Genomic DNA, 14,317 nt, shown 5'->3' with positions numbered 1-14,317 from the left:
CTCCCTACAAATGTTGTCCTATTCATATTCCCTAATGGTTAGAGTGAGAATTTGAAAAATTAAAGCTCCGTTTAGTAACCATTTTTGAAAATTAAACTTATTTCATCCATATTTCTTATAATGATTTACATCTTTTTTAAGTACAATGGTCAAATTCTCAGCAAATTCCAAAAACAAAAATAACTTTTTGAAAACTATTTTTTTAGTTCTCAAAATTTGGCTTAGTATGTTAGACCATTTGTGAAAAGTAGATAAAAACGGAAGAAATTTGGAGGTGAAAGTAATGTCCATAAGTTTAATTTTCAAAAACAAAAACTAAAAATAAATTTGTTACGAAACGGGCCTAAATGTTTGATTTTAATCCTAATTACACTAATAAATTCAATTTGTAACCAACAAAAAGTGGGGATTCTATTAAAAAGTAGTAGAAATTCATCGCAAAAGTTATTAATTACTTCAGTTACTAAAATGTTGTTTTTAATATTTCCTCAAGAAAAAACTTAATAGTTAATTTTTTTTTTTCAATTCTTGATTCATGAGTGTGGAATGTAAATAACGGTAGAAATTTAAATGAGAATAATATAGTTGTAATTAATTGAAATAAAGAAGGGTAATATGGTCTAAAAATGTTTTTCAAAATACTTTTAATAGTTAATAATAATAATAATAATAATACAAGCCCTTACATAATTTATTCAAATAAAAACTAACACAATCACATCATTGGTTAATCATATTTATTGAGTAAATGTAAATATAGAAACCTAACACAAAATAAAAGTGACAAAGTTTGAGTACCAAAATAGAATTTAAATTTGAGAAGATGTAGTCTAGCTTTATTATATTGTTAGCAAGTGATTATTTTGGCAGTCCAACTCCAAAAGATTAGTAGTAATTCTCAGCCTTTTTCTTTGGCCAAAGAATTCCAACTTTGGTATTTTTTTCCAAATTTGAACATCCAAAAGGTACATGCTGCTTGGATAAACAAGAAGTTGCAGGAATGACGAAAGATCTCACATGGAAAACACACACGTCAACTTGTTTGATGAAAAATCATGCACTTGTTCAAAGCAAAATTCCAATATAGGAATAGGAACATCTTTTCACTGTTGAGCAAAGTTGTGATAAAAAAAAAAAAAAAAAAAAACTGATTTATTTTTCAGGATATCGTTAACTCTGTCGCTATCACAACTTGTTTTGTTTCAGACAAAAAGGGAATAAGCAAGAAAGAACTACCTCACTAGTTCTTTATAAGCTCTATAGGCTGAAAGAAGGGACTAATTCCCAGTATGAACCTAAACTATATAGAAGACATAAAGGACAAGGAAGTCTGAAACTGTCGTCTCATTCAGCAACATATAATGTTTTACATAAATTTTCCATTTCATAAGCAGATTAGTTGGGTTTCCTGATATACTAATGCTAACAGAAAAACTAATTACTAATTAGAAGCAAAATGATATTTGATGAAGTTATCTGTACATGTTCTATATGACTCAAGTGGTTGTCATAGCATCCCAACGCCAAATTGTCCCATCTTCACAGCAGCTCAGAATTATACTGAAACAATGAAACCAATGTTCACTTTTCCTACATGTTTCGATGTCGACTGAAATAGAGAGAGTTCATAATTAACAAGCAAATTGCCTACCTTCCATCAAAGGACATGGCCGTCTGTCTAATGGGTGACTTCGACTGGGCATGAGACAATCTAGATGAGAAAATGAACAAGAAAACTTTGAGTCATAGAGGAGTTGAGCAAACCACTGTTAAAATGTAAAAAGGTTGAGCAAACCTTGCAATGAGAACTGGGGGGCTTGACTGAAGTTCCCAAACAAAAATTTTTCCTTCCCTGTTTCCTGGTGTGCAAAAAAAGGAACCGGAGAGATCTCCATATAGATAAGTTGGTAACTAGAATTCACAACAACTATGCTGCAATGCCTTGGCATGAGTTGGTTGCTAGGCATGACATGGAATTACCTATAGCAGCTGCATTATAATGAAAATCACAGGAAAACTTGATGAACCAAATATCACATTCAGGAACAGGGTACTTCTGAAGAATATCCACAGTACCCTAAACAAGAAAACATTGGTAGACTTTCAGAATAGAGGTATGGATAGAAATTCAGATTCATAGAAATTGGTATGTTCAGCACAAATAGAAGAAAATAAAATAATGTTTCAGAAATAAAATAGGGTTGAGGATCAGACCTCTCCAGGTGACTGTTCCTTCATTTTCGGTTCCCACAACACTATCTCGTTGTCAACACTCTGGAATGCACATAAATAATCCTTATTACAGGTCCTGATAATATTTTTTAAAAAAATATATTAAAAAAATCTATGACAAAAACAATATATCCACTTTCTTTTTGGCGCCAAGGGGACAGCCACACTGGCTTATGGCTTGGGGTCTAGAGAGTAGCCTGCCCAAGTTCTAGATTCCTAGGATCCGTCATTCTAGTAGGAAATTAGAAAATCCTAGATGTCTCTCAAAGTAGACATTAGAGCATGTGCATCTCTGTGGAATAGCAGGTTGAGGCTATGACTAACAAACAATCACAAACATATATAAATGTGTGTTCGTGCAGAAATTTCTAAACTTGCATACCAAAGTAGGTCTAATACTTTACTGACTTGATACTACAAAATATGTACTCCCTAAATTACAAAAATGATTTTGAGTAAACAAATAAACAGAACGTATCAAGGGTTCGTTGGGAGGTTTCTAGTTTACAATACTTTTAGCTTTTTTCAAAATCACTTCTACAGTATTCCCAAACATGAAACATGATCTTGAGAGAAAGCTCTTGGGTATGGCAACGGCTTTTGACATGACTAAAACACTCACGTACCTACTCTCATTATCAACAAACAACTAGCAAACACAATATCAATGGAAAGAGAAGCTTGTTGACCTTTGAAAGAATAAAATCACCGAGCCACCTACTGCAGTCAACATAATTTGAATGAACTGATGCAATGAACACCTGAATTAACAAAGTAAATTTAGATTCAGAGGATAAATGACAATCTGAAACATAAAAAGATGTGGTACTTACTGGAAATTGGACATACTTGGTGGGAAACTTTGATGGAAGATCTGTCCAGGTAAAAGATTTTTCCACATATGTCCAGAATTCTGAAGAAATCATTAAAAGAGGGGGAAAAAATTACCATAAAGAACTAGCCAAACAGAAACTGAAACTTAGCCTTTGGACAATTGAACAAGATGATGAAAAAGTAAAGAGAGGAGAAAATGGCACACAGTTGTTACGTGGAAAACCCTAGTATAGGAAGAAAAAACCACGATGTAGAGAATTTTTTATTATAATAATGTGTTGCAAAGTAATGCCCAGAGGCTACAGTTTAAATAGAAAAGATGAAACCATAGGGAACACATGAAAAGACAAAAATGCCCCTAGGGCAAATATTCTATTTTTCAACACTCCCCCTCAAGTTGGAGCGTAGATATCAACGAGACCCAACTTGCTAACACATGAGTCAAAGAGTTGTCGTGATAGTCCTTTTGTGAGTACATCTGCAATCTGTTGACTGGAAGGAACATAGGGAACGCAGATATTTCCATTGTCGAGCCTTTCTTTGATAAAATGTCTATCAATCTCTACATGCTTCGTTCTATCATGCTGAACAGGGTTGTTTGCAATGCTTATAGCAACCTTGTTATCACAATAGAGTTTCATTGGCCCATCATGACTTTGGTTAAGATCAATTAGGACCTTTTCCAGCCATATTTCTTCGCATATCCCAAGGCTCATGGCCCTGTATTCAGCTTCGGCACTACTTCTGGCAACCACCCCTTGTTTTTTACTCCTCCATGTAACAAGGTTACCCAAACGAACGTACAGTAGCCCGATGTTGACTTTCTGTCGACTACTGAACCTGCCCAATCAGCATCTGTATAGGCCTTGATGCATCTTCTGTCTGACTTTCTGAACATTAATCCCCTACCTGGAGAAGCCTTTAAATATCTCAAAATTCGTTCCACTGCCTTCATATGTTCTTCATAAGGAGACTACATAAATTGGCTAACCACGCTTACTGCATGCGCAATATCTAGTCTCGTATGGGAGAAATAAATGAGTTTCCCGACCAAACGCTGATACCTCTCTTTGTTAACTGGTGCACTACTACTCAGATCACTCAGCTTAGTATTTGCTTCCATAGGAGTATCAATAGGTTTGCATCCTGTCATACCTATCTCTTTAAGCAAATCTAGCGTATACTTTCGTTGAGAGACATGCCTTCTTTCGACCGGGCCACCTCCATTCCGAGAAAATACCTTAACCTTCCAAGATCCTTGATCTCAAATTCTTCAGCCATTCTTTTCTTCAATCTGTCTATTTCTGAAGCATCATCCCCCGAGATTACAATGTCATCAACATATACGATTAGAACTGCCATTTCCCCGGACTCAGACTTCTTTGTGAACAAGGTGTGGTCTAAATGTCCCTGACTGTACCCTTGCGATTTTACAAATGTAGTAAATCTGCTAAACCAGGCCCTCGGAGACTGCTTCAACCATATAAAGACTTCTTCAGTTTACAAACTTTGCGACTGAACTGTTTTTCAAATCCTAGAGGCGGACTCATGTAAACTTCTAATTCGCCATTAAGGAAAGCATTCTTCACATCAAACTGGTGTAAAGGCCAATTTTTATTAACTGCAATCGAGAGGAGCACACGAACTGTGTTTAAATTTGCTACTGGAGAGAAAGTCTCTGAGTAATCTATCCCAAAGGTCTGAGTGAAACCTCTGGCCACTAACCGTGCCTTGTACTGGTCGATTGTACCATTAGGTCTATACTTAACAGTAAACACCCATTTGCACCCAACTGTCTTGTGTCCCTCAGGAAGAGTGACCTGTTCCCATGTGCCGTTCTTCTCAAGAGCTTTTATTTCTTCCATGACAGCGGCTCTCCACTCAGGGATTTCCATAGTTGCATATATGTTGCTCGGTATCGAAATAGTATCAAGGCTAGTAGTTAACGTTTTGAACACCGGAGACAGGTTACTATAAGACATATAACTCTACATTGGGTATTGGTACAAGACCTCGTTCCTTTCCTTAGAGCAATAGAGATGTCAAGAGAGGCATCATGATCTTTCTGTTCTTCGGACTTCTCGTCACATTTAGTATCTTGCTTTGTCTTATCTAGGTCTTTCTGATCTTCTGACTTCTCATCATCATACTCAGTATCCTGCTTTGTCTCATCTGTATCTTATTCAACATTTTCAGTCTGAACCTGGGGTCCATTACTGCCTTCACCCATACCAGCCACATTCTCAGTACTGTCACTGTTACTGTCAGTACTATTATGGTGATTAATATCCACATTAGTCACATTCTCGATACTGTCTCTGCTTACACTACTTTCAACACAAGTATTATCACCACATATGTTATCATTATTAGGACTAGAAGGCTTCGTACCTGGAACTATCACTCATTCTGACTCATGTACTGGAGCCGGAGAAGTGATGGGTGGCACTATTTCCTTTCTAAGATTCCTCCTATAGTACGTGATCCATGGGACTTGCTTGGTAGGAAGAATAGGAGCATTGAGACTTGTGTCGGGAATGGGCTCAGGAATGTCTGGCAGGCAAAGACTTAGACCCCAATTGGACTCTTCACTTATACTCTCCCCCGGAAGAGGACTAAGGGGGAAGAAAGGACGGTCTTCGAATAAGGTGACATCCATGGAGACAAAGTACTTGCGGGAAGGATGGTAACATTTGTACCCGCGTTGATGAAGGGGGTATCCCACAAAAACACACTTCTGAGCCCGAGAGGTAAATTTGGTTCGATTAGGACCATGGGTATGGACAAACACAACACACCCGAACACACGAAATGGAACATCAGGGGTAAGGCGGTTATCAGGATATGACTCTTTGAAATAGTCAAAATGGGTTTGGAACTTTAAGACCCGAGAAGGCATTCGGTTTATTAAGTGAGTTGTTGTTAGAACAGCATCGCCCCAAAGATATGATGGAAGGGATGTGGATAGCATGAGTGACCGAGCAACTTCAATTAGGTGACGGTTTTTCCGTTCAGCCACGCCATTTTGTTGCGGGGTATAAGCACATGAACTTTGATGGATTATTCCTTTAGAGGCAAGGAATTCCCCGAGGTTATTATTAAAGAATTCCCGACCATTATCGCTCCGAAGAATAGTGATTCTCGAGTTAAATTGGGTTTCTATAGAATTGTAAAACTGTTGAAAAACAGAGGTGACTTCAGACTTGTTAGTAAGGAGGAAGACCCAGTTCAACCTAGTGTGGTTGTCTATGAAGATTACAAACCACCATTTTCCAGTAGTGGTTATAACCGGAGATGGACCCCACACATCACTATGAAAAAGGGTAAAGGGTTTCGAAGGTTTATAAGGTTGGGGTTTGAACAATACGCGAGGTTGTTTAGCTTGGACACACACATCACATTTCAAGTTAGAAACATTAATATTATGAAATAGATGAGGAAATAAATATTTCATATAATGAAAGCTCGGATGACCGAGACGAAAGTGCCATAACATATAATCTATCTCAGAATTGGAAAAACGGGAAGACAACAAACTAATCCTATAACAAATCCTAGAGGAGGTATCTTCAATAAGGAAATAGAGTCCCCCATCATGCCGGGCAGTGCCAATCATCATCTCGGAGCTCAGATCCTGAAAAATAGCAGCATCGGGTGAGAAGATAACATGACATTTCAAATCTCTGGTAATCTTACTGACAAATAGCAAATTATAGGAAATTTTAGGCACATGTACAACGTCTTGGAGGGAAAAACCCTCAAAGGGTGATAAACAGTCTTTCTCGGCCACAGGGGCGAAGGATCCATCAACGATCCTGATCCTCTCATTCCCAGCACTCGGGTAATAAGACAAGAATTGGTCAGACGTGCCAGTTAGATGGTCCGTAGCTCCTGAGTCTAGAATCCATGGTTTTCTACCGTTTATACTAACAAGGCCACAAGAGTGATGCTACCTGATTGTGCGATGGCACTAACACCCACTGTACTAGAGCCATTCTGACTCGGCTCCTGATTCTGTGGTTGATGACCAGCTATAGATTCACTTACTAAAGCACGTCCATGTCCTGATTGTTGTCTTTTACCATTTGGAGGACGACCATGAAGCTTCCAGCATTGCTCCTTAGTGTGCCAGGGTTTCTTACAATGTTCACAGACCGGTGGAACCTTTCCATTTTGTTTGTCAGTACCTGACACTTTAAACGCAGCAGAATCTATTGATTTAGTTACTGGGTTATTCATGGCATTAGACCTATCTTCCTCAAGACGGATTTCAGAACATGCTTCCATCAAGGAGGGAACTGGGCGAGTTCCCAGAATTCGACTTCGCACAGCATCAAATTTTGGGTTAAGCCCTGCCAAGAAATCATAGATCCGGTCTGTCTCTTCGGACTGATAGTACAAAACTCCTCCACATGGACAGCTCCAATTAAATTCGCGACATAAATCCATCTCTTGCTATATCACAGACAGCTTATTGAAATAAGTTGTGACGTCCATGTTCCCTTGTTTACATTCATGGACTTGTTTACGGAGCGCATACAGACGAGCTCCATTTTGTCGTGAGGAGTACAACTTTTTCACGGCTTCCCATATATCCCTTGCAATAGCAGCATACAGCAGGGGCGTTCCAATCTGGGGTTCCATACTCCCTATTAACATAGATCGGAGTAGAGAGTCCTCTCTTTTCCATACGCGTTCCTGAGGGTCGCCTTGTCTAGGTTTTGGTATTTCTCCAGTCAAATACCCAAACTTATGACGACCCTCGAGAGTCATTCTCACAGATTGGGACCACGAAAAATAATTATGGCCATTTAATTTCTCTCTTACAATACAACTAGCAAGATTCCCAGAAAATAATTGAGCTGCAGATAAATTAGGGAAAGAGGTTACCGGGCTTTCTGAATAATTATGGTCATTTGGCATAGTTCTAAACGCCTCTCCAAGACTAGCCATCTGCTGCTGTATTGACTCATTCTACTGTTTAATCTGAAACTGCAATTGGGCCCAGCTGTTCTTGAACATAGTCAGATCCGCTTGGCTGGAAAGGATTAGAACCACTCGATTGGAAGGCATTGCGAGCGATTCTCGCAGCCATATGTGACGACGGCTTGAGAACATGGCTTGAGAGATCGAAGTTCGTGGCTCAGATCGGCACTGTCTCATGCAAAGCTTGTTGTTTGACTTCGTTCATCTCGTGCGGCTGGACAACATGGAAGAACGAATGATGGGCATCCGACCCATGGGTATCACGCAACTGGGTACCATCCGACCCATGGGTATCACGCAAGGTATCATCCGACGTCTGACCCGAGTGGAAATCGGATATTTGGGTTCGGCTGGGACTTCGGAAATCAGAAATCGAAATCGAAGGGTATCATCTTCGCGGGCGGCTGGACATCAGAAATCGAAGGGTAGAACTTCGCGTGTGGCTTGGACTTCGCAGATGGCTGGACTTCGAGCACCGGCGGCTGGGCTTCGCGTGCGACTAGAACAACGCGAGCGTCTGGCTGGGCTTCAACACCAGCGGCGAGGGTCGACGCGTGCAGCTCGGACTCGACCGAGATCTACTGATTTTTCCGATCATCTCCATAGGCGGCTGACCCGTGCAATCCGATCTGTTCGTGCGGCTGACTAGGGCTAGAATCAGCAGACCTATGCAACCTGAAGCTTGATCCGTGCGGCTTGTCAATGGCTGATCCAATCATCTCTTGAAATTGGAGCATCATCATCTGAAAATACCGTTCCATGGTTGTTTTAACGACAACTTCGATTTCTGTGTTTGTGGTGCCAGATGGCCCTTGCGATTCTCCTGTTGGGTTTTCCTCAATTGTGGCCAGAGTTTCATCTTGCTCTGATACCATGATGAAAAAGTAAAGAGAAGAGAAAATGGCACACAGTTGTTACAGAGAACTTTTTATTATAATAATGTGTTACAAAGTAATGCCCAGAGGCTACAGTTTAAATAGAAAAGATGAAACCCTAGTGAACACATAAAAAGACAAAAATGCCCCTAGGGCAAATATTCTATTTTTCAACACAAGAAAAAAAAGCATAATTGATGCAATGAAAAGAGACTAATGTTCAAGAGATACAAAGGGGTAAATAAAAGCAGTAAAAAAGACTAATGCTCAAAACTTAGCCATTGAACTTTAGAAGCTTGGAATCAAGATTGTGGAACAACTTGGAAAATGAATAATTCATGACCTAGCGGATCGAATTCGGATGGAACGAAGCCACAGGGCATGAGAAGGGATATCTCAAGATTAATTACCCTAAGAAAAAAAATGGCAAAAGAAATCCCAAATTTTTGTTTTTATTTAAATCAAAATCCAATGAGGATCCCATAAAATTATGTACACCTAGTTACTTGTTGAGGTTCAATTGATTGAATGATCAATAATAATTGAACCAGACCAAGTCTCAATACTTAATCTTCATAGAATATATTAGTAATAGGTTTAAGCAAAGACATAAAATGCAATGCCATACCTTTCATTGACCAAATTTTTACAGTGTTGTCCATTCCACAGCTAGCAATGCGATAAATATCTGACGGATGGAAATCCTAAAGCAAATATATCGTCAGAACAATTTATATCCTAGGTTTCAAAACCAACCCAAAGATGAAGGCATAAAAGTTCACTTAACATACAATTGGAAGATGGTGTAGGAAATGGGAAAATTTACAGAAATAAATGTATATATTCTATCCTTACCACACTTAAGACCTCATTACGATGACCACCTGCACCAGCAAATACCAAAATGCAAATACCTGTATGAACATTCCATAATCGAACAGATTCATCCTGGACACTTAAAACCATTAATCAAGGCAATTTGAAGAGAATGTAATGATATATCTTATCCAAAACAAATCTGAAGATACAGTTTAGCACCGTACTTTGCTTGCAGAGATCACGAGTGATGGTTTCAGTGGCTGAGTCCTGATTTCATTTATGGAATCACCATGACCAACAAAACTCTGCAGAGAAGAGCAGATAAAAGTAGTTGGAAATAAGTTAAATACCCAATAGTAAATCATACAATTAAAATAGCTTTATGAACCACTACTATTAATATAAGGGACGCAAGTTAAACTCCATGGAAAGTTCAACTAGTTGACTACAGTATGCAGATATTATGTTCAACAGCTTCGACTTTTTCATGACCATCAACCATTTCCAGGTTTATGCGCCTCCCACCTTCTCTTTCCCATAGCTATCAATTGGATGGTGGTTGCAATTTGATGGATTATTCACTTCCCTTATGAATATGGACTAGCACTGGCAGTATGCTGCTCAGTGAGTAAATTGTTTGTCTATCTCAATTGTTTACTTGCTGCATATGCTGGGCTTAAGCTGCCCAATGAGTGGATTTCTTCTTGTCCACCTCTTCAACATCTTCAATTCTTTTTTTCTTGCCCGCACCCCCCCCCCCCCCCCCCCCCCCCCCCCCCCCCCCCCCCCCCATTTTTTAAAATACATATAAAATGGAGGGGGAAATAAGATATCTCCCACAACTGAATCAACAGGCAACAAGATGACAAAACATACCATTCATTCATATGCATATACATTCTTGATGTGTATGTAAAACTATTTTCCAATTTTTCATTGGAAAATGAAATTACTAAAATCTGATGATTGTGATCCAAAGCGATACCTTATATATCTTTTCACTGCCAGCATCGATAACGCGAATTATACCATTGATTCCACCAGCAACAACAAATGGGGAGCCATCAACATTGTATGCCCAGCTTACAGTGTAAAAAGACTCATCCTTCTGATCTACAAAGTACATGGGGAACTCAATGTAACTTGAGAATATAAATAAATCTGGGATTAAACTACAACACAGTCGCTCACATCTTCATCGACATAAGACTGCAATACAGCTATAACACCCCCTTCAAGACATTGGTAAACTGTAACCTGCAAAAGCATTAAGCATCATTAAAACAGCACCAAAGTTTGAAATTCGTCAACCATATCATTGATGAAGACAATTTCACAGCAATAAACACCTGAGTTTTAGGTAAAGTAACAAGCACCATTTCTCATTCAGTAAACCTTAAATTTACAAATATCAGAGGGCTACTCCATATACAATTGGAGATGGATGCAATTTAACCTAAACCATCTGGATTTTGCAGCTGTGACTGAAGAATCATGACTAATGGGTTAACTAAAACACAGAAATTGCAGATTTTGCAAGTATCACAATTAGGAATGCAAGACATCAAAACACAAACAAAATCCCACGTAACATATCAAGTAAAATCCACAAACTCATACACCAAGAACGCAATACTAATCGAAAGGCATAAAAAACTTCAAAAACGAAACATGGGTCACTCTTGAATTTGCCCCTGAATGCTGCACAATCCTCTCCCCGCAGAGTCGAACGAAATAAAGAACATATGAACGAAGGGCTCACCCGGTTGCCGCCAACAGTGGCAAAGACATTGAAGTATCGAGAGTCGATGAAGTTGAAAACTACAGCATAAAGAGGCCTTTTCCCCTCTTGAAGCCGGTTGGTGACTCTATACTCCCTCTTCTTCGATGGCGTTAACGAACCCACCACTGGTTCGGAGCCTAAAGCGTATTTTGCCATCGGAATCGCGCGAAATGCCAGAAACAGAGACGAGAGAAAATTTAGTTAAGCAGGCAGCAAGAAGAGAGGCAAAAGTGAGCACTTTGGGAAGAGATTTGCAAGTAAAGGTAAAATGGGTTTGATTGTTGTAATTTTTTTCTAAAATAATGTTATTTTAATATTTATTGACAAAAATAGGGTTGGTTTGAAAATATTGACAAAAATAAAGTTAAAATAGTGGACCGGGTCCACAAGTACCGACTCAGCAGATAAACTGTGTACCCAGTCCATGATTTTAGGCTAAATCATGGACGAGGTCCATGATTTTCTAGCCACCCTCTCCGATCAGTTTCTTCCTCCCTCTCAACTTTCTTTCTTTCTTCCTCTCTCTCCTAACTTGACACACCAGCCGTCTCCTATCGTTCGTCAGTCCGTCATGCTCTCCATTGTCCGCCATCATTCCTAAGTATTTTTTTTCCAGTATATGCGATTATGTCTTGAATAACCATAGATCTAATAGTTTGTTTACATGTATGGAGGAAAATCTAGAGTTTTGAATTAGTTTTGTTGAAATTTTGGAAGATCTAGTGTGTGAAGTTTGTTTATCTAAGATTGTATTTTTTTCCTGTAAAATTGGATTTGAAATTTTATTTTTGGATTGTTTGAGTTTGACTTGAAAATTTGTTGTTTTAATTTGGACTAATTTTGTTTTTTCTTTTTTTATGTTGGATTGGGCTGTAGTTTGAAATTGACTTTGTTATGTTATGGACTTTGTTACGTAAGTGACTTTATTGGAGTTTGTTATTGTATTTGGTTTTTGTTTATATTATTGCACTTTGTTATTGTAATTTGAAATTTTATTGTTGAATTGTTGAACTTTGTTTATATTCAAATAAAAAAACTAATGAAATTACATTTTATCTTAAGACACTAAATCAGTTAAATGCGTATGATATAAAAGAAGAACAAAACAAGTAAGGAAAAAAATTGTTAATTAAAAATTAAAGAAAACAATCTAAATTAAAAAACAATTAAAAAATAAAAATATGGAAATCATAGACTCCGTCCACGAGTTTGGTCTTCATTGACCCAAGTCATATGCTGATATGGAGGTGATGACTTGTTTAACAATAATCGTATAACGGGTACACAATTTTGCTACCTTATTTTTGTCAATACTTTTCTCTTCCACCTTATTTTTGTAATTTCCTTCCTATGTACATCATTTTTGTCATTACTTTCAAAAAATACATTATTTTTTATTTTACCTTCCTGATTTTATCTTTCAAGTGTAATTTTGAAAGTAGGTCATTTTCGAAACAAAAATTGAGTTGTTTGCAACCTTTTAAAACCATGTATTTTAAATCACTTTTATCAAAAGAATTTTTAAAAAAACGTCTTTTTCGAGAAAAAAAATTCTCTAGTCAATCCAAATATGTCTTTAATCTACACCTATCCAAATTAGTTCAGTTCTACTTCGAGATAAAACGATAAAAAATACATTAAACTTTCAAAATTCAAAAAATACCCTTTACGATTAACGCTCGTTTTGGAGAGAAATTTTAGTGTTTTACTCCCAAAATATCTTTGTTGAATGAGAAATTTTGAAACAATCACAAATTGCCACGTCATTTATCAAATTAATGATGAAATTACAACTCATCAAATTTTAGACCAATTAAACGTTGACATGTGTTCTAAATTGAAATTGAAGATATAGATTGACAATTCTTGATGATGCCACGTATTTTCTTCATGATCATTGGATTGAATAAAATTAGTTTGGTCGAATTTGATATTATTATTTGTGTTAAAGTCCAATAGAGCCCAAAAATAGACTTAATTTAATCCAAATACCAAATAAGGCCCAAATCCAATTAACTGGATTTGCGGTTCATGGACCAACCAAGTCCATGCCCACAAAGCCCATCTAAGAACTTAAATTAGTTCTCTTCATTTGTGAAGGTTAGAAATTCTACACTCCAGAGGGTCTATAGAGAATTCTTCAACAATCAAAAGACTCTCTAACTCCTAAAGCTGACCACACTTGAAGACTGATGTCCTTTGGAGATACAAGCATTCTTCTAAGACTTTAATTCCATGAACATCATGCGCTCCGCTTCCTCAAATCAAGCGTACACATTCAATTGTGAGAGAATTGGAGAACTTAGTACTAGAGATCAAATCACATCGCATTAAATCAACATAAACACAAGTTCAACTCCACGAAACAAGTTTCTTAGGAAACCTCATGCGAGTAAATTGGCATGCTAGTGGGACATCTTCACCTCTCATCTCTCCCTCAACATTCAAACAAGCTAATAACATCAAAGAAAGTTGCATCTAAAGTAACTGCTGCAAGTGACTCCTACATGGGACATGTCACCCGCAGTTGTTCAAAGGGGATTATGCAGAAGCAAGAGCAAGGTTCTACCATCGCGTATAACATCTTGAAATAGATCACAAAATCTTCTAAAGGTGGGATTGTCATCAAGGAAATCCCTTGTCTGACAACTTTGCTTCTACCTCCAGCAAGTCAAAGAGGGAATCACACCCTGATGTGATGTTTGTCATGATGGCGGATATAACAACTGAGGCAACCATAGAAAAACTAGAGAGGAAAATAAATCTTCTAATGAAAGCTGTTGAGGAG

At 37.9% G+C, this 14,317-nt stretch overlaps 1 protein-coding gene across 2 annotated transcripts; it reads right to left on the bottom strand.

Annotated features, from left to right (window-relative positions):
* Positions 1 to 1,319: 1,319 nt before the first annotated feature.
* On the bottom strand, positions 1,320 to 11,809 carry FIE (Transducin/WD40 repeat-like superfamily protein). 2 transcript variants are annotated; one of them, XM_039043266.2, is made up of 13 exons: positions 11,509 to 11,809; positions 10,938 to 11,003; positions 10,732 to 10,854; positions 9,971 to 10,051; positions 9,783 to 9,875; positions 9,556 to 9,631; positions 3,066 to 3,145; positions 2,922 to 2,993; positions 2,215 to 2,274; positions 1,981 to 2,077; positions 1,796 to 1,859; positions 1,652 to 1,711; positions 1,320 to 1,560 (listed from the first exon to the last, which is right to left on the bottom strand). In XM_039043266.2, the coding sequence occupies exons 1-13, from the start codon at positions 11,683 to 11,685 to the stop codon at positions 1,497 to 1,499; spliced, it is 1,113 nt and encodes a 370-aa protein (XP_038899194.1). In that variant the 5' UTR covers positions 11,686 to 11,809; the 3' UTR covers positions 1,320 to 1,496. The 2 variants fall into 2 exon arrangements, with proteins under 2 accessions (XP_038899194.1, XP_090174021.1); XM_090317895.1 differs by lacking the exons at positions 1,320 to 1,560; positions 1,652 to 1,711; positions 1,796 to 1,859; ... (2 more) ...; positions 2,922 to 2,993; positions 3,066 to 3,145 and adding an exon at positions 7,957 to 8,917 and having other exon boundaries at positions 11,509 to 11,795.
* Positions 11,810 to 14,317: the final 2,508 nt, after the last annotated feature.

This window comes from Benincasa hispida, chromosome 9, assembly GCF_027475165.1.
Source record: "Benincasa hispida cultivar pf3 chromosome 9, pf3_genome.v1.1, whole genome shotgun sequence".
NCBI lineage: Eukaryota > Viridiplantae > Streptophyta > Magnoliopsida > Cucurbitales > Cucurbitaceae > Benincasa > Benincasa hispida.
This window is presented reverse-complemented; position numbering and strand designations above follow the sequence as displayed.

Coding starts and splice junctions, on each gene's coding strand:
- FIE (XM_039043266.2), bottom strand. CDS start 11,685: ATGGCAAAATACGCTTTAGGCTCCGAACCAGTGGTGGGTTCGTTAACG. Junction 9,876..9,970: donor TCGTGATCTCTGCAAGCAAA/GTACGGTGCTAA, acceptor TTAAGTGTCCAG/GATGAATCTGTTCGATTATG. Junction 1,860..1,980: donor TTATAATGCAGCTGCTATAG/GTAATTCCATGT, acceptor TTTGCACACCAG/GAAACAGGGAAGGAAAAATT.